The 15,013-nt window shown below is 32.7% G+C and overlaps 3 protein-coding genes across 3 annotated transcripts; all 3 read left to right on the top strand.

The window, feature by feature from the left end:
• The first annotated feature begins 5,216 nt into the window (after positions 1-5,216).
• On the top strand, positions 5,217-6,871 carry LOC132040663 (F-box protein PP2-B10-like). The gene is made up of 2 exons (XM_059431321.1): positions 5,217-5,678; positions 6,078-6,871. The coding sequence occupies exons 1-2, from the start codon at positions 5,636-5,638 to the stop codon at positions 6,467-6,469; spliced, it is 435 nt and encodes a 144-aa protein (XP_059287304.1). The 5' UTR covers positions 5,217-5,635; the 3' UTR covers positions 6,470-6,871.
• Positions 6,872-7,970: 1,099 nt separating this feature from the next.
• On the top strand, positions 7,971-11,299 carry LOC132040662 (F-box protein PP2-B10-like). The gene is made up of 3 exons (XM_059431320.1): positions 7,971-8,345; positions 9,580-9,698; positions 10,515-11,299. The coding sequence occupies exons 1-3, from the start codon at positions 8,085-8,087 to the stop codon at positions 10,891-10,893; spliced, it is 759 nt and encodes a 252-aa protein (XP_059287303.1). The 5' UTR covers positions 7,971-8,084; the 3' UTR covers positions 10,894-11,299.
• A 966-nt stretch (positions 11,300-12,265) lies between these two features.
• LOC132040661 (F-box protein PP2-B10-like) lies at positions 12,266-14,437 on the top strand. The gene is made up of 3 exons (XM_059431318.1): positions 12,266-12,562; positions 13,810-13,928; positions 14,025-14,437. The coding sequence occupies exons 1-3, from the start codon at positions 12,302-12,304 to the stop codon at positions 14,425-14,427; spliced, it is 783 nt and encodes a 260-aa protein (XP_059287301.1). The 5' UTR covers positions 12,266-12,301; the 3' UTR covers positions 14,428-14,437.
• The last annotated feature ends 576 nt before the right edge of the window (positions 14,438-15,013 follow it).

The following is a 15,013-nucleotide window of genomic DNA, read 5'->3' as shown; positions in this document are numbered from 1 at the left end:
GTATTAACTTGAGATGAGTTTAAATAGATAAATACAATCGATAAAAATTTATATAGTTGACCCATTTTATTAATTGGGATTTGTTTGAATTAATTGAGGCATAATTTATGTTGCTGCGCTGTCTACATGTTGACCGTTCGTTAAAGTGTGTGATGAATTTGCATCCACAAGATCCAGCATTTTAATGATATTTCTTGATTAAGTTATACTTAACTCCTCGACAAAAAACTATACATACATATATATATATATATATATATATATATATATATCTAGTGTCATCTGACACACACACACAGTTTTTTGGGCCCAAACCAACACTCAAATTTAATTTTACGTATATGTTTAATTTTCCCCGCTCTAACTTTTTTGTTATAATAAAATCAGTTTGATATTTTCTAAAGACTTCTAGAACTCTAAAGTACAATAAGGTATCTGAAAGTTAAAGGAGAATATTTTCTTAGTTTATATATTAGACGTTTTAAAAAAGAAAATGCATGCATGAGAGCACTTTCAATTTCTATTTTACTGTTTTTTTTTTTTTTTTTAAAGATTATAGTCTTCGATGATCCAAATTGAGCTTTATCATACGAAAAATCAATTTCATTCGTTTCTCTGAATTGAACCATATTGGCTAACTTATTTTTTGGAAAAGATATTAAGTATTCAACTAACGTCAAAAATATTTAATGTTAGAATATTGTTGTTTGATGAAATCAATTGAGTTAACTTATAAATAAATATAATTAATTAAAAGTCTCAGTATTGCAAGATACTTTGTATATGTTCTTTTAAATTAAATCACGTGAAAAGATACTGAAAAGCCAATGAAATTGAATTGTTCTTACTTTAAGCTTTCTTTTGCCAATGAAATTGAATTGTTCTTACTTTAAGCTTTCTTTTCCCTTCCAAAAGGTGAATATTAAGAAATAACATTTTTTTTCTTTTTTCTTAATTTAATGAACCTTTTTATGGAATTTACATTGTAATAACCTTTTCATGTTGAATTTAATTATTTTTTTCTAAATTATATAAAATATTGATTGTCCGTATTTCGTAAAAGAATTTAATATTAAAAAAAGTGAAAAGTATACTCTTTGCAATTGTTTAGTATTATTACTTTTTTCTTTAACAACAGTTTTTTTCAAACTTTTGCAGAATACAACTAGAAATAATGTTTTATAGTTCCTTTTCAATATAGTCATTTATTAGGTAAATTTTATATTAAAAGTGTGCGCATATAAAATTGGATTAATTAACTACCGTACTTTAGACTTCAGTTTTTCATTGAGAGGAAGGACTACAATTTACATTTTTATACCTTTTAAAGTATTTAACTATGACATAAGTTATTTGTGTTTTTTCTTTTGATTTAAAACTTAATCCTACCTTAAGTGAAATCTTTGTTAATCACTTATATTTGCCAACATGTACGACATAAAATTACAGAATATAATGAAAAAAATTTACGTTTAATCAGACGAATAAAACTTAAAATAGCAAATAGTAAATAACGTCAACAAAAATAAATAATATTTTAATCCAATAATTAAGTCTATATTAAAATGAAAATTAAATAATAGAATAAGTCTTTACGTGTCTATAATTAATTCTTAAGAATTTTTTTTTTTGAAATAGTTTTAATAATATTTCTACGTAAAAGAAAGACTCAATTATGTATTAGTCTGTTTTTTGGGCTCACTACCACTTTTTCCACGACATCACCAGCTTTAATGGCATGTATGAAGTTCTTAAAAATTTTCAAAATGTGTGAGGACTTACAAAGTCATAAAAACATCAAATAAGGGTAAAAAGAGACAAAAATATTTATGTGAGGATTACAAAAATTTGAGTATTCTCCCTTATATATATAGTAGTAAAGTAATTAAAGACCTAATAAATGCTTCACTTGAAAAATAATCGAAAGGTACTCTCTCCGATCTATCTTGTATGGTGTTTTTAGCTTGGACATACCTTTTAAGGAATTTAATCACTCCTAAAAATTAAGAGGTGTTTTCATTAAACTACTCTTAATTTAAATAGCACATATGTAATATGATTAATTGATTAGGTAAAAGCTCATTCATCATTAAAATAGGGGCAATTTGCCTGATTGCCCTTCTTTGGGGTTGGTCTTTAATTTTTTTTCCCCTCAAATTGTTGATCTTAAATTTTGCCCTTCGCCTAAATTACCTCAATTTCGGGTTCGAACCACAAGACGCCGTAAAATAAATTAAAAAATTCGGCATAGGTTCAAAAAAGATTTTTAGCCATTTTTTAAGAAAGTCAATCGATAAGGCAAACTTTGGGTTATGCCTTAAGGTAATGCTCGCCGCATAAGACGCATTTTTAGTTATGCCTTAAGGCAAACTCGTCGCATAAAACGATTTTTAAAAAGATTACCTTGCAATTTTTATTTTTTTTTACTAAATTTTATTTTGAACCCAGAACTTCAAGGTATTTTCGGTCACCTTTTTAAGCGAAGGAAAAAAATCAAAGAACAACAATTTGTGGGACAAAAATTAAAGACCCAGTGCCTTTGACGGAAATCCGCGCATAAAAATGTTAAAATAAGAGTATATAATAAAGGGTCAATCACAAAGACCCACACAGCAGTATTACTATTTTTTTTTTTTTTTTTTCAGAAAATAAATGATGGCAGCAAAGCAATTGCAGCAGCAGCGACGTGTTTCAAGAATTAAAATTAGTTACAAAATTTCAATTCAGTGCCTGTGGGGACGACAAAAATAGCTTATCCTCTCTTAATATATTAAGTAGTAATATATAACAAAAGTTGTTCAAAGCTTGCACTCATTTGCTATATACATTATCCAAATTCAGCAACTTTAATCAATTGTTTTTGTTTTCTTCCGATGGACTATTTCCGATTTCTTCCGGAAGTTTGCATATTGGAAATTCTCTCCTTAAGATGCTGCTAGGTCGTCAGCTGTCTCGCAAACATTCATGTGATCTGCTGCTGAATCCGACGTCGTTTGGGAGACATTTTTGCCCTCTGATTATCAACAAATTATTTCCCAATCAGACTCTTTAATGAATTTTCCTTCCAAGAAACAACTTTACCTCAGCCTCTGTAACTCTCCAATTCTTCTTGATGGAGGCAAACTGGTATGATTTCTCTTGACCTCTCCGTGTTTACTGCTAAAAAATAGTTTTAGGTTAATCAATTAAATTTGTTGAAAATGGGGTTAAAGACAAGCGGATCATGATCGATCACAATTTTTTTTTGTTCGGGGTTAATCCGGGGACAATTGGTATCCATGGCGGAGCCAGAATTTTCACCTAAGGGGTTCAAAAATATGAAGAAGTAAATACACAAAGAAGCCGGGGATCCAATATCTACTATATATATAAAAAAAAAAAAATCTTGTATATACACTGTAATTTTTCGCCGAGAACCCCTGGAGCGTACCTAGCTCTGCCCCTAATTGGTATAAGTTGGAAAGTAAATAGACGATGTGTTATAAAACATAAAGAGAAACTTGTTGTATTCAAAGCTCAAGAATAGAGTTTTTAGGGTTGCAAGTGTGAGAGATGAGATGCCTCTTCCTCTCCAAAACGTATAATTATTTACACAAGTCCTAGACTTTTCAATATGAAAGTACAAGTGATATGACGTTTAAGCAGTATAAACATCCCATCAAACAGTAATCCAAGGCTCGATGCCAGCCGATGGGAGAGGAGTTGGTGGGAGTGTGGTCTAGCTGTATAGAAAATCGGATTAAGGCGCGATGCCCTCGTAACAGCGGCTTTGTCACTTTCTAATCCAGGGGGTCGTTGTTCATTAGATCTAGGCAACATTGAGCAGTGATGTGTCGAGGGCATTGACGTCGACGAAAAGAAAAAATAGGTTGCACCCGGCCTGCAAATGGGGTTTTTCCCGAGTGCCTCAGGCCAAACCAGATCAGTCTCCTGCACGTGGCTGCTGCTGACTGGCTTTCCTGATAGACCTCGGTTTCACCCCTATACACTTTGTGTGCTTACTTCTTTATATTTTGACATCTTAGTGAAAATTCGGGCTCTACCACTAATAGTGAGTGGTGACATACAAAAACCTGATATTTAAGGGACGAGCACAGTGGCGGAGCCCGAATTTTCACTAAGGGGGTTCAAACTACGAATAATTAAACACGAAGAAGCCAAAGGGGGTTCAACATCTACTATACATACATAAAAAATAATCTTAACCATGTATAAACAATGTAATTTTCCGCCGAAAGGGGGTTCGCCCCCTTAGGCTTACTTGGCTCCGCCCCTGGACGAGCCCATTAACTAACTAGTTTCAAACTTGTGTGTCAGTAGAACCTTGTAAAATTATCCACTTTCATCACCATTTAAAACCATCACCCAGATGCCCTAAAATCTTTCTTCAACCAAAACAGCGCTTCCTTCCAATAGAGTTTAGTTGAAAGAAAGATTGTAAAGAAGAATTTCTGATAGATATTAGCTGAAATATCAAGGAATGCAAAGAAAACAGAAATAGAATATAGAAAGAAAAAGGAGTAGGATGAGAGGACTGAAAGGGTCAAAGTTGTCCCGAAACAATAAAGGATATAACACTTTTAACCCTTTCTGAAATAATTTTTTATATTTTTGTTAAGATTTTGTTTGCTAAACGGCAAATGTGACTCTAAAAAAAAATATATACAAGGGCAAACGTGGGCCACTTTTGTAATGGTGAGGGCAGAAAAATATTCAACTATTAACGAAAGACAAATATGTAGTTATAAACATGGGAGGGACCTCTTTTTCCCATTTTGTTGTTTACTTTTAATTGATGTTGATATGAAATGAGCTTAAATAAAGAAATGGAGATTTATATAGTCGATTTCAAATTGTTTGGGACGAAGGTGTAGTGGTTGTAAGGAGCGGCTCAACCCTATAGCCACTAATGCAGTGGCTTTGTGCCCAAAAAATAAGGCCTCAAAATAATTTATATTATATTATGTTCTTATTAAATTATTGGTGATAAATGAAATATTATTATTAACTGATGTCAATCTTTTACCAATTATTACACACATATTTCAAAAATTTAGTCTACTTTCTAAAAATACAATTGGTGTTATTATAGTCGAACGTTGTAGATAATTAAATTTGCAATTACTTCATACTTTCTAATTTTGTCTTATTCACTTCAACTTGAATCAATCTTGCTTATAGCTCTTGGTTTTTAACGTTTTCTTCAATTCTTTGAGTGTCTTTTTAGTCATTTCAAGCACTTAGATTAGTAAGGATTAGATTTAAAAAAGTATTGTCACTATTTTGAATGTCTTTTAAAGCATAATAGTCACTATGATTTGATGGCTTTAACCTATTTTTGGAATTAATAATAAATCAGGTAAAGTATTAAGTTTATTTTTTAATGTGTGTATTGCTTAGTAATAATTTTAATAATTTCTATATCAGTCTCCTCAATTGAGAAAAAAAGGTTCTCAAAATTAGATCACCTATTCTGTTGAGCCGGCCCTATTTCTGTTGTTGTTTGTTATTTGTTTTTAATTTCTGACATGTTTTGTTTCTGTGATTTGATTTGTCAAATAAATTTTCTCACTGGATAAGAAAACTGGGAAGAAATGATTTATGATGGCAGCAAGAGCACTTGCTAATCCAGGGGATGGTGAACCGTTTTGGGAATGGTTATCTCACCCAAATTCCAGGTTTAATAATTTCTAGTGTTCCTTTCCTTGTATTCCTTCCGTTTTAAATTATTTATCGTGATTTTTGAAAATGGTTATTTCAAATTATATGTAATTTTAGAAGTTCAAGATAAGATCAATTTTTTCCCATTTTATCCTTAGTGTGAATTATTCTTGAAGACTACAAACATCTCAAGATTGCACATACATAGAGTAAATATTCAATGTAGAGAGATTATATCTTAAGACATAAATAAAGATGAAATAGTCAAAAATCCCTCCTAATTAATGTTTTCATAAAGAGCTTGTAAAAGAGAAACACAACAAATAATTTGAGATACAGATGGAGTACAAATTTTTGAAAAAATTATTTTATTAAATACAATTATCAAGCTAAGTTTTTTTTTTGTATATTCTCAGAAGTGGCTAAACTCAAGTGGATCAATTGCTTTGATATCCGAGGCAAAATGGAAACTCGAATACTGTCGAAAAAAACCAAATATGTTGCTTATCTGGTGTTCAGATTGAAAAATGAGTTCTTTCACAACAACATTGCTGATGCAGTTGTTAGATTTGTTGATTCTCAGAGTCACACTAAAGTTGATGAACGAACTAGCCTTGTGAGTCTTTCAGGACGAAAACCTAGTGCGAAGCTACCCTCAAAAAGAGGGGATGGATGGATGGAAATAGATATGGGAAACTTTTTTAATGGTAGAGGAGAGGATGGAGATGTTGAAGTGCGATTGATGGATAAGAGGGATCACATAAAAAGTCGCCTCATTGTCCAAGGAATAGAGTTTCAATCAGAATGAGAAGAGAAGAACCATAACTCTATTATGACTCTGCCGCAGAAAGGTTTGATTATGTCATTGAAGTGGATTCAAGTTGGCTCATACACCATAATCATAAAAATAGAAGTAAAACTACTTTATATGAGTGATTTATGTTGCTCTTATTTCCGAAGTTAAATTAGCTTGTTTAATTTTATTATATATGCACTTGATGTTGATCGTTATTGTCCTAAAAAAGACGTCTTGATACACTCAAGCATGTTAATGGTTTTATTATATAGACGTTCCTGTTCAAGTTTAAATGTTGTGTTCTTTTAAATGTTTTGTTCTTTCTCCCCATCTGTAAAGAAATTGTCCTTTGGACAATTTATTTTGTGTTTGGGAGGTAAGGCCATATCCCCCTCCTTGTACTCGGATTTTAGATTAAAAATGAAAAGGTGCATCTACATATTGCTAAAGTAGCTATAGTAGTTGGTTTAATCTAAACACTGATTACAACTACAAAATATTTGTTATGACTTGCACAACATAAGGATATTTTAGTCTGAATTTTTCCATTATACCTAAGATGGTTATTGCTGAGGAAATGACAAAAGGTGCGGACAAAGTCTACATACCAGCACAAAGTATTTTATTTGTGCTAATCACTTGCGATGTTGTCCACTTTGAACCAAATTCGCATCATTTTTCTCAAAAAAGAACTGACAAATTTAATAGTATCTCTACACCGAGAAATAGATCTAGAATTTTAGTTATATGAGTTCAATCTTTAAAAAATTTAGTATTGAACATATTATATATTTAATGTTATGGATTCACATCTATCATTAATTGCAATTTAATAGGTTTTTACACATAAATATACATTTCGCATGAAAAGTATTAGGTTAAGATGAAAGCTGCATCTGCCCCTGTTGTCTACGTGCATTTCATTTTTTTTTTTTTTTAAACTACTAATATAGGACTTTATATTCGCCTATATATATATATATATATATATATATATATATATATATATATATATATATCGTTATCCAAAAAGAAAAATGTTTTTTTTTTTTTTTTTTTTTTTTTCAAATTTGGGTGGTGATTTAAGAAAGACTCTGCTTGACTTAGTTGTCCCACTAATCCGTTATATATTTATATATTCGAAGTTTCCGAGAAACAATTTACTCCCTCTGTTTCAATTTATATGATATTTTTTGTTTTCAAGAGCCAAACAAGAAAAGAATTTATCGCGTTTTATTTGTATGTCCTTTTAAAAATTTTAAATTATTAATTATTGTGACTTATAGCACTTTTCATATAATTTCTAAATATATAAATTATTTAAAAAAAACTTAAAATTGTATGTCCAAACTCACGGTCAAAATAAAGAAATTTGACTCTCACAAACCGAACTATATCACATAAATTGAGATATAAGGAGTATATAATTAGGTCAAATAGAGAAATTTGACTCTCAAAATCCAAAGTAAATTGTATCACGTAAATTGGGACAGAGGGAGTATGTAGTTAGGTATTATCCCATTAATATTAGAAGAATTGTTAACACCTAACACAAAGTTGACTAATAAGAAAAAAACTTTAAACTCTGCATTAAGTTGTGAAATCATTTGATTTTTTTTTTTTTTTCATGGAGTATTTTTTGTCACTGCCAAAAGATTGCATATCAGAAATTTTTTCCTTAACATCACCAAAAGATGCTGCTAGATCTTCAATTGTCTCACAAGGATTTAAGTCAATTGTTGAATCTGACGTTGTTTGGGAGAATTTTTTGCCTTGTGATTATCAACATATTATCAATATATCAGAATCTTTCTTGGTTTATTCTTCAAAAAAAGAGCTGTATTTAAGTCTCTGCAATACTCCAATTCTACTTGATGGAAGCAAATTGGTATGTCCTCTTTTCTTTATGTAACTTTTGGTTTTATTGCTTTTTTCTTTGAAAAATAAAGCATAAAAGTCAAATTGTTGTTTTTGATTTCTTATTTTAAGTTTGGGAAATTTGCACTTTTAGTCCTCCAAATATTGACAGGTTTCAATGTTGTTCCATTTGATATCTAACTAAGTAAATTTTGCCTTCAATTTAATTGATATGTGTACTTTTGATGCCTATGACTATGATTCTTCGTAAATTTGATGAATTATTAAAATGCCAGATGAGTCAATATGTGTTATGTTAAATTTATGTTATTACTTTATATTTGAGGGTAATATAATTGCAAATATTACATATTTTCTAACTAAAGGAACCAAAAACACACATTTTAGTTACTTGAAGGTTAAATGTACCTTGCTAAATATTACAGCCAAGGGCAGAATTTTCCAATAACTGGAGGACCAAGAGTGTCATTATCCGTTTAAGTTTTTTACACTAGCGGTGAATATATTTATACAATCAGGTCATTTATGAACTTATGTTTACCTCTTATTATAATCATTTTGGTAAGCTGATAAAATTGTAACATATTATCAGAGTTTCCCTACACTAATAGTTAGTTGAACTCATTATTTTCGACCAGGGTTGATGAATGACTGAAAACATTTTAAAAAGTACTCCGAAACTTAGTATCACATTTAAACTACACCTATCGGCACATTTTTTGAACTCTTTTTCCTCTCTGTAATGTTCTAAGGTAGAATGGAAACTAATCCTCTCCAAAAGATGTGCTACATGAACAATTTAGATTCTTTGGAAATGGACTTGACTTGTACATTTGTTTTAGTTTTAACGTTAAGTATGTTTAATTATATATTATAAGGACCCCACCATTGTATTTTCATAATGTCCGAGGATCAAAACTGCAATTTATCCTCTCTCTTTTTAATTTTAGTTGTGAATGTTACTCCATTTGTCCCATTTTATATGAGGGTCTTTGACAGCACATGACATTTCTTAAATTAACTTGACTTATCGTATTAGTGATAGTGGAAAAATATTGAAGTGATATCAAAATGTTGAATTCTAGATTTCATCGCATTAAAACTTAAAACTTGACTAATCAAGTATTTGAATTCTTGGAAGTTGTGAAAGCTGTGTTGGATTGAAATAGAATGGTTTGAAGAACATGTTCTCTTTTTTTTTTCCCCTGATGTACTTTGTATATGTGATTTCATCTCTTGAATAGAGCTTTTCACTTGATAAGAAGACTGGAAAGAAATTTTTTATGGTGGCACCAAAGGAACTTGTTTTTTCATGGGATCATACATCAAGATATTGGGGACTCTCATATTACCCAGAATCCAGGTTTTTTTCTATTTTCTGTGTTGATGAATGTACTTTAGGGTGAATTAGTTAATTAAATACACAAGAAAGTTCATTTTGAGCAATCTACAATGCCTCCTAATTGTCGAAATTTCAGCAATCACTCGGAGGTGGACCTAGAGCTCAAGCTACGGGTTCAGCAGAACTCAATATTTGTGTTAAGAAATCCACTGGCATATAAACCATTTATCCAGAACCCAGTAAATTGCCTTTTCTAAAATCTAGAACCTATAAACTCAAAGTTTTGAATTTGCCTCTGCTGAATTACTGGCTTCACAAGAAAATGGATTTGCAACCATGAGCATGTAGTGCCATATTAACTCCAATATTTGCTCTGTAATACTCCTTGTTAAGGTTTGCATATGTAGAAACTCATTATACTTTTGAAATTATGGTTTTAGACTATATCTGTTAACTTTTCATAGTTTTTCACGTGTGTGTTCCGTGTCAAAAATATTGAGTTCAATCGACCCCATTGTTCAAAAGCTCCAGTTGCCTATATCTTCCAGCTAGGTTGCTCGAACTCTCCAAAAATGTTGTTGCACTGGTGTCGTTCCTCTGAAAATGCACTACTTTTAAAGGATTCGACACACACCCGTCAACATTTGTTAAGAGTTCAAGCAACATAATCTTTCAGTATCGGTTGCAAAAGCAGAATGATCAGAAACATCTCTTTGCAAAAGATGAGAAAGTTCATGGAAATCAATCATAATTGTTGACACAATATAATTAAAATGTATCATTGATCCTAGCCTTTTAAATGAACCACATATATTGAGAAAAGTGAATTTTTTGCAGATTCTCAGAAGTGGCTTATTTCCCGGGTTTCCGTTGGCTTGATATCCGTGGAACAATTGCAAGTCAAATGTTGTCGAAGAGAACAGCATACGCTGTGTATCTGGTGTTCAAATTAACGCCAGATGCATTTGATGGTCTTGAAATTGGTAATTCAGTTGTTAGATTTGTCAATCATGAGGCTGAGGAACGACAAAAAGTCAGGAGAATTGGTTTCTTTAGTGCTCAAAGAAGAGCTGATGAATGGATGGAAATAGAAATGGGAAAGTTTTTCAATGGTGTTGGAGAGGACGGAGATGTTGAAGCGCGGTTAATGGAGATTAGGCGTCGTTTTGGGATAGGCGGCCTCTTAGTTCACGGAGTAGAATTTCGACCAGAATGAACAAGAGAATGAGTCTCTCTCTTTTAGGCTATGCTACACGGATTCTCCAGAAATATTGTCACACCTGTGTCGGATCCTCCAAAAATGCGCTACTTCTGGAGGATTCGACACACGCCGCGACAATTTTGGAGAGTCCGAGCAACACAGCTTTTGGATAGAATCAAATTCTTCTGAATGCGGCCCTTCTCACCAAATGATTTGCTCTATGAAAAACTATTTGTTCTGGTGCCTCCTACAAATGTAATCGTTCCATATATGTTCCATATATATACTACTATAAGTTTGTTTGTGCAGCATTAACCAGAAACAGGGGAGATTAGTTTCCTCGTAATATATTGATATTAAGTGAAATGTTGGTTCAATTTGTACAGGTACATCATTTGGCTAAAGGAAATTTTGGGTCATATTTCCTTCGGGTAAATCCTGATGCACAGAATATGCATTATAGGAATGCAAAATAGTCCCTCAAGTTTGGCCTCAAATTCAAAATTGTCCCTTATGTATAAACGGGTGCATTAATAGTTCTTTAAGTCTGTAAAACTGGTGCACTTCTAGTTCAAGCAAACTATTTCCGTCTATTTTGACAGAGACTGAGCTTGGTCAGTTTGTACTTTGGCTGGTTAGTGAACAATGGAGTGTCAAGGAGGGTAGCGATGCTCTTGTTTTATCAGGCAGAGCGGATCAAGGATTTGAAGTTTATGAGTTCCTATAACCACCTCAAATTAATATATTGGGCTCACGTTCACAATTAAATATCTATAGATATCTAGTAGATATTTAGAGCCCGTTTGGATTGGCTTATAAGTTGCCTTCATAACCACCTGAAAATAATAAAAAATTAATTGGGTTTGTTTGGCTTAACTTATCTAAATTAAATATCTATAGATATCTCGTCCAGATATTTAATACGTATATAGGATCTGGCCAAAGCTACTGGATTCCTGTGTACCGGCATATTACTCTCTGGATCCGCCTCTGTTGTCGGGGCTCTTTTTATAAGCAGCTCACTGAAGGATTCAGGACGAACTAGACGGGATTATTTTGCTTGAAATAAAATGCACCTGTTTTGCATACTTGGACTATTAAGGGACAGTTTTGAATCGACGGCTAAACTTAAGGAACTATTTTGGACCTTATCTCGAATTTAAGATGACTAGTATAAACTTTCAAGTTTTATTTGTTCAAATATTTGATTCAAACGTACTGTATAAATTGTCATATATTGTCACTTTCTTAGCTTGCCGGCTTAGACTTCGTTTGATTCATTAGCTGTCCCAGTGACATCTTCGAAGTTCCTATAAAAAAAAAATTTGGTTGACTTAGCTGTCCCATCAAATAAGTTTCAAATAAATTCTTTATTTTCTTGCTATATAGACAGTACAAAAATCAGAAATTTTGATCTATTCCAATGGAGTATTTTCTGTCTCTGCCGGAAGGTTGCATATCTGAAATTCTCTGCTTAACATCGCCGAAAGATGTCGCCAGGTCTTCAGTTGTATCGAGAACATTCATGTCGGCTGCTGAATCCGACGTTGTGTGGGAGACATTTTTGCCGTCTGATTATCAACAAATTATTTGTAGATCAGACTCTTTAATGGTTTCTCCTTCCAAGAAAGAACTTTACTACAGCCTTTGTAACTCTCCAATTCTTCTTGACGGAGGCAAACTGGTATGATTTCTCTAGGCTGCTTCGTGTGCTTACTTTTTTATATTTTTATTCCTCTTGGTGAAAATTCGGGCTTTGTTACAGCCAATAACTTTGAAAATAGGGCCCTATTTATAAGGATAGAGGGATGAGCACATTATTTTTCTAGTTTCAAACTTGTGTATTAGTTGACCCTTGAAAATGCTTAGTTATCAAAACAAAATTCAATTTAGCATAATCTAATTGAAAACAGAACTACTTTCCAATGGAGTTAGCTGAAAGGAAGATCGCAGAAAGAAAAAACAAAAGGAAAAAAAAAATTTAAAAAAGAGTTGGATGAGAGAACTGAAATGAGCCAAAATTGCCCCTAAACTATACGGAATAGAACGCTTTTACACTTTTGTGTAAGAACTTTTGGATCTTTTTTTTTTTTTAAGATTCTGTACTGAAAGGGAAAATATGATTCTATAAAAGAATAGTCGACTAATTGTCAATCCGAAGTGTATCAACTTTTCAGTTTAAAGTTTTACTCTAGTTGTAACTGCATTATTTTTGTGGATACAAGAATATTCGACTAATTGTCAATGAAAAAGGCCTAATATCTATGATTGCGTACTGCGTAATGTGTGGAATTGTGGAAGTCATGCCAAGTGGGCAGGGTCTGCCGTGACAGGCCAAGCCCGACGAGATACGAATAGGCCAATGACTGACCTGCCCCCATTCATAAGGGCTGTTAGGTGGTCTAGGCCCAGACCACCTTTCAAGTAGTTATTTTCATGAATACAAGAGAATTCGAGTAATTGTACAATGAAGATATTAGGATGTTACGGATGTGTATTATGTATGGTGGAATGCATGACTGGTTGTAGCTAATCATGTCAAGTGAGCGGGGTTGGCCCGTGACGAGCCCAATCAAACACATTAAGAATAGCCGAAGTAATTGCACGGTTTGCCCTTCAAATGGGCTGGTCTTCAATTCTTGCCTGTGAAATTTACAAGCAATGCAGCGGTATGGTTTTAATGGTCACAGTATAACTTGTGGATATTATGATGCGTAACTTATGTCCCTCTAAACATAAGTTCGATTTTGAAGGGCAAAAATTAAAGACCAGTTCATTTGAAGGGCAAAAATTAAAGACCAATCCATTTGTTGGGAAAATCGTGCAATTACCAGTTACTAGTTTGGCCCATTCATAAGTGACCTTTCTTGTCACTTTTGGTCTGTTTTTAATTCCTAATATTTTGTGTCTGTGATTTGATCTGTCATATAGAGCTTTTCGCTAGATAAGAAGACGGGGAAGAAATGTTTTATGGTAGCAGCAAGGGAACTCGGTATTGCTTGGGGTAATACACCACGGTATTGGGAATGGTTATCTCACCCGGACTCCAGGTTTTATTTTTGCTCGTTTCCTCTCCATGTACTAGAAATTTTGAAAGAAATTACTTTATTAAATATAAGTATTGAGCAAGTGCAAAATTTTTGTAGATTCTCAGAAGTGGCTACACTCAAGTGGGTCTGTTGGCTTGATATCCGAGGCAAAATTGAAACTCAAATGTTGTCGAAAAGAACCAAATATGTTGCTTATCTAGTGTTCAAATTGGAAGATAGATACCATGGCCTTGGAAATGCTAATGCAGTTGTTAGATTTGTTGATTCTGAGACTGACAATGAAGCGGAGCAACGAGCTAGTGTTGTGCGTTTATCAGGACGAGGACCTAGAGCGACGCTGCCCTTGAGAAGAGATGATGGATGGATGGAAATAGAACTGGGAAACTTTTTCAACGATATAGCAGAAGACAGAGTTGTTGATGCGCGATTAATGGAGATTAGGCATCTTGGTGGAAAAAGTGGCCTCATTGTTCAAGGAATGGAGTTTCGTCCAGAATGAAGAAGAGAAGAATCCTTACTACGCCTTTTGTGATACTATTTATTTATGGTGCTATGTGGATAATATTTGCACTTGCAATATGCTGACAACCGGCATAAAATGAGCCACTTTAGAGTAAATTTCACCGGTGGTTATCCAATTTTGAGTTTCTCACACAAAAGTCACTTTTCTATTATTTTTTTTAATCACATAAAAGTCATCCGATTGTCAAGTTTATCGCACAAAATCACTTCTCTATTTTTTCTAAGGACGTAATTGATGGTAGACTACGAAATTCAATTATTTTTATGAGTAGTTTTGATAAGTACATACATCAGTTGAGGAATTTGAATAAACTTATCAGTCATTATACGAGACAATAAAGTCAAATGAAACGCCAAAAATATTAAACTATAAGAAACAATACAATCTACACAAATATTATATCCACAAACGATAAAATACAATACATGCAGTAAAATATAATACTACAAAATGACACATCAAAATTATAATAATACAAAGAGAGAGTTTGTGTAGACGTAACTGTTTTTTTTTTTTTTTTTTTCTTCTTTCTGTCGTAACTCTTTCTTTCATACATTATGCT

Source organism: Lycium ferocissimum, chromosome 12 (genome assembly GCF_029784015.1).
Source record: "Lycium ferocissimum isolate CSIRO_LF1 chromosome 12, AGI_CSIRO_Lferr_CH_V1, whole genome shotgun sequence".
Classification (NCBI taxonomy): Eukaryota; Viridiplantae; Streptophyta; class Magnoliopsida; order Solanales; family Solanaceae; genus Lycium; species Lycium ferocissimum.
Note: the sequence above shows the minus strand (reverse complement) of the source record. Positions and strands in the feature narration are given on the sequence as shown.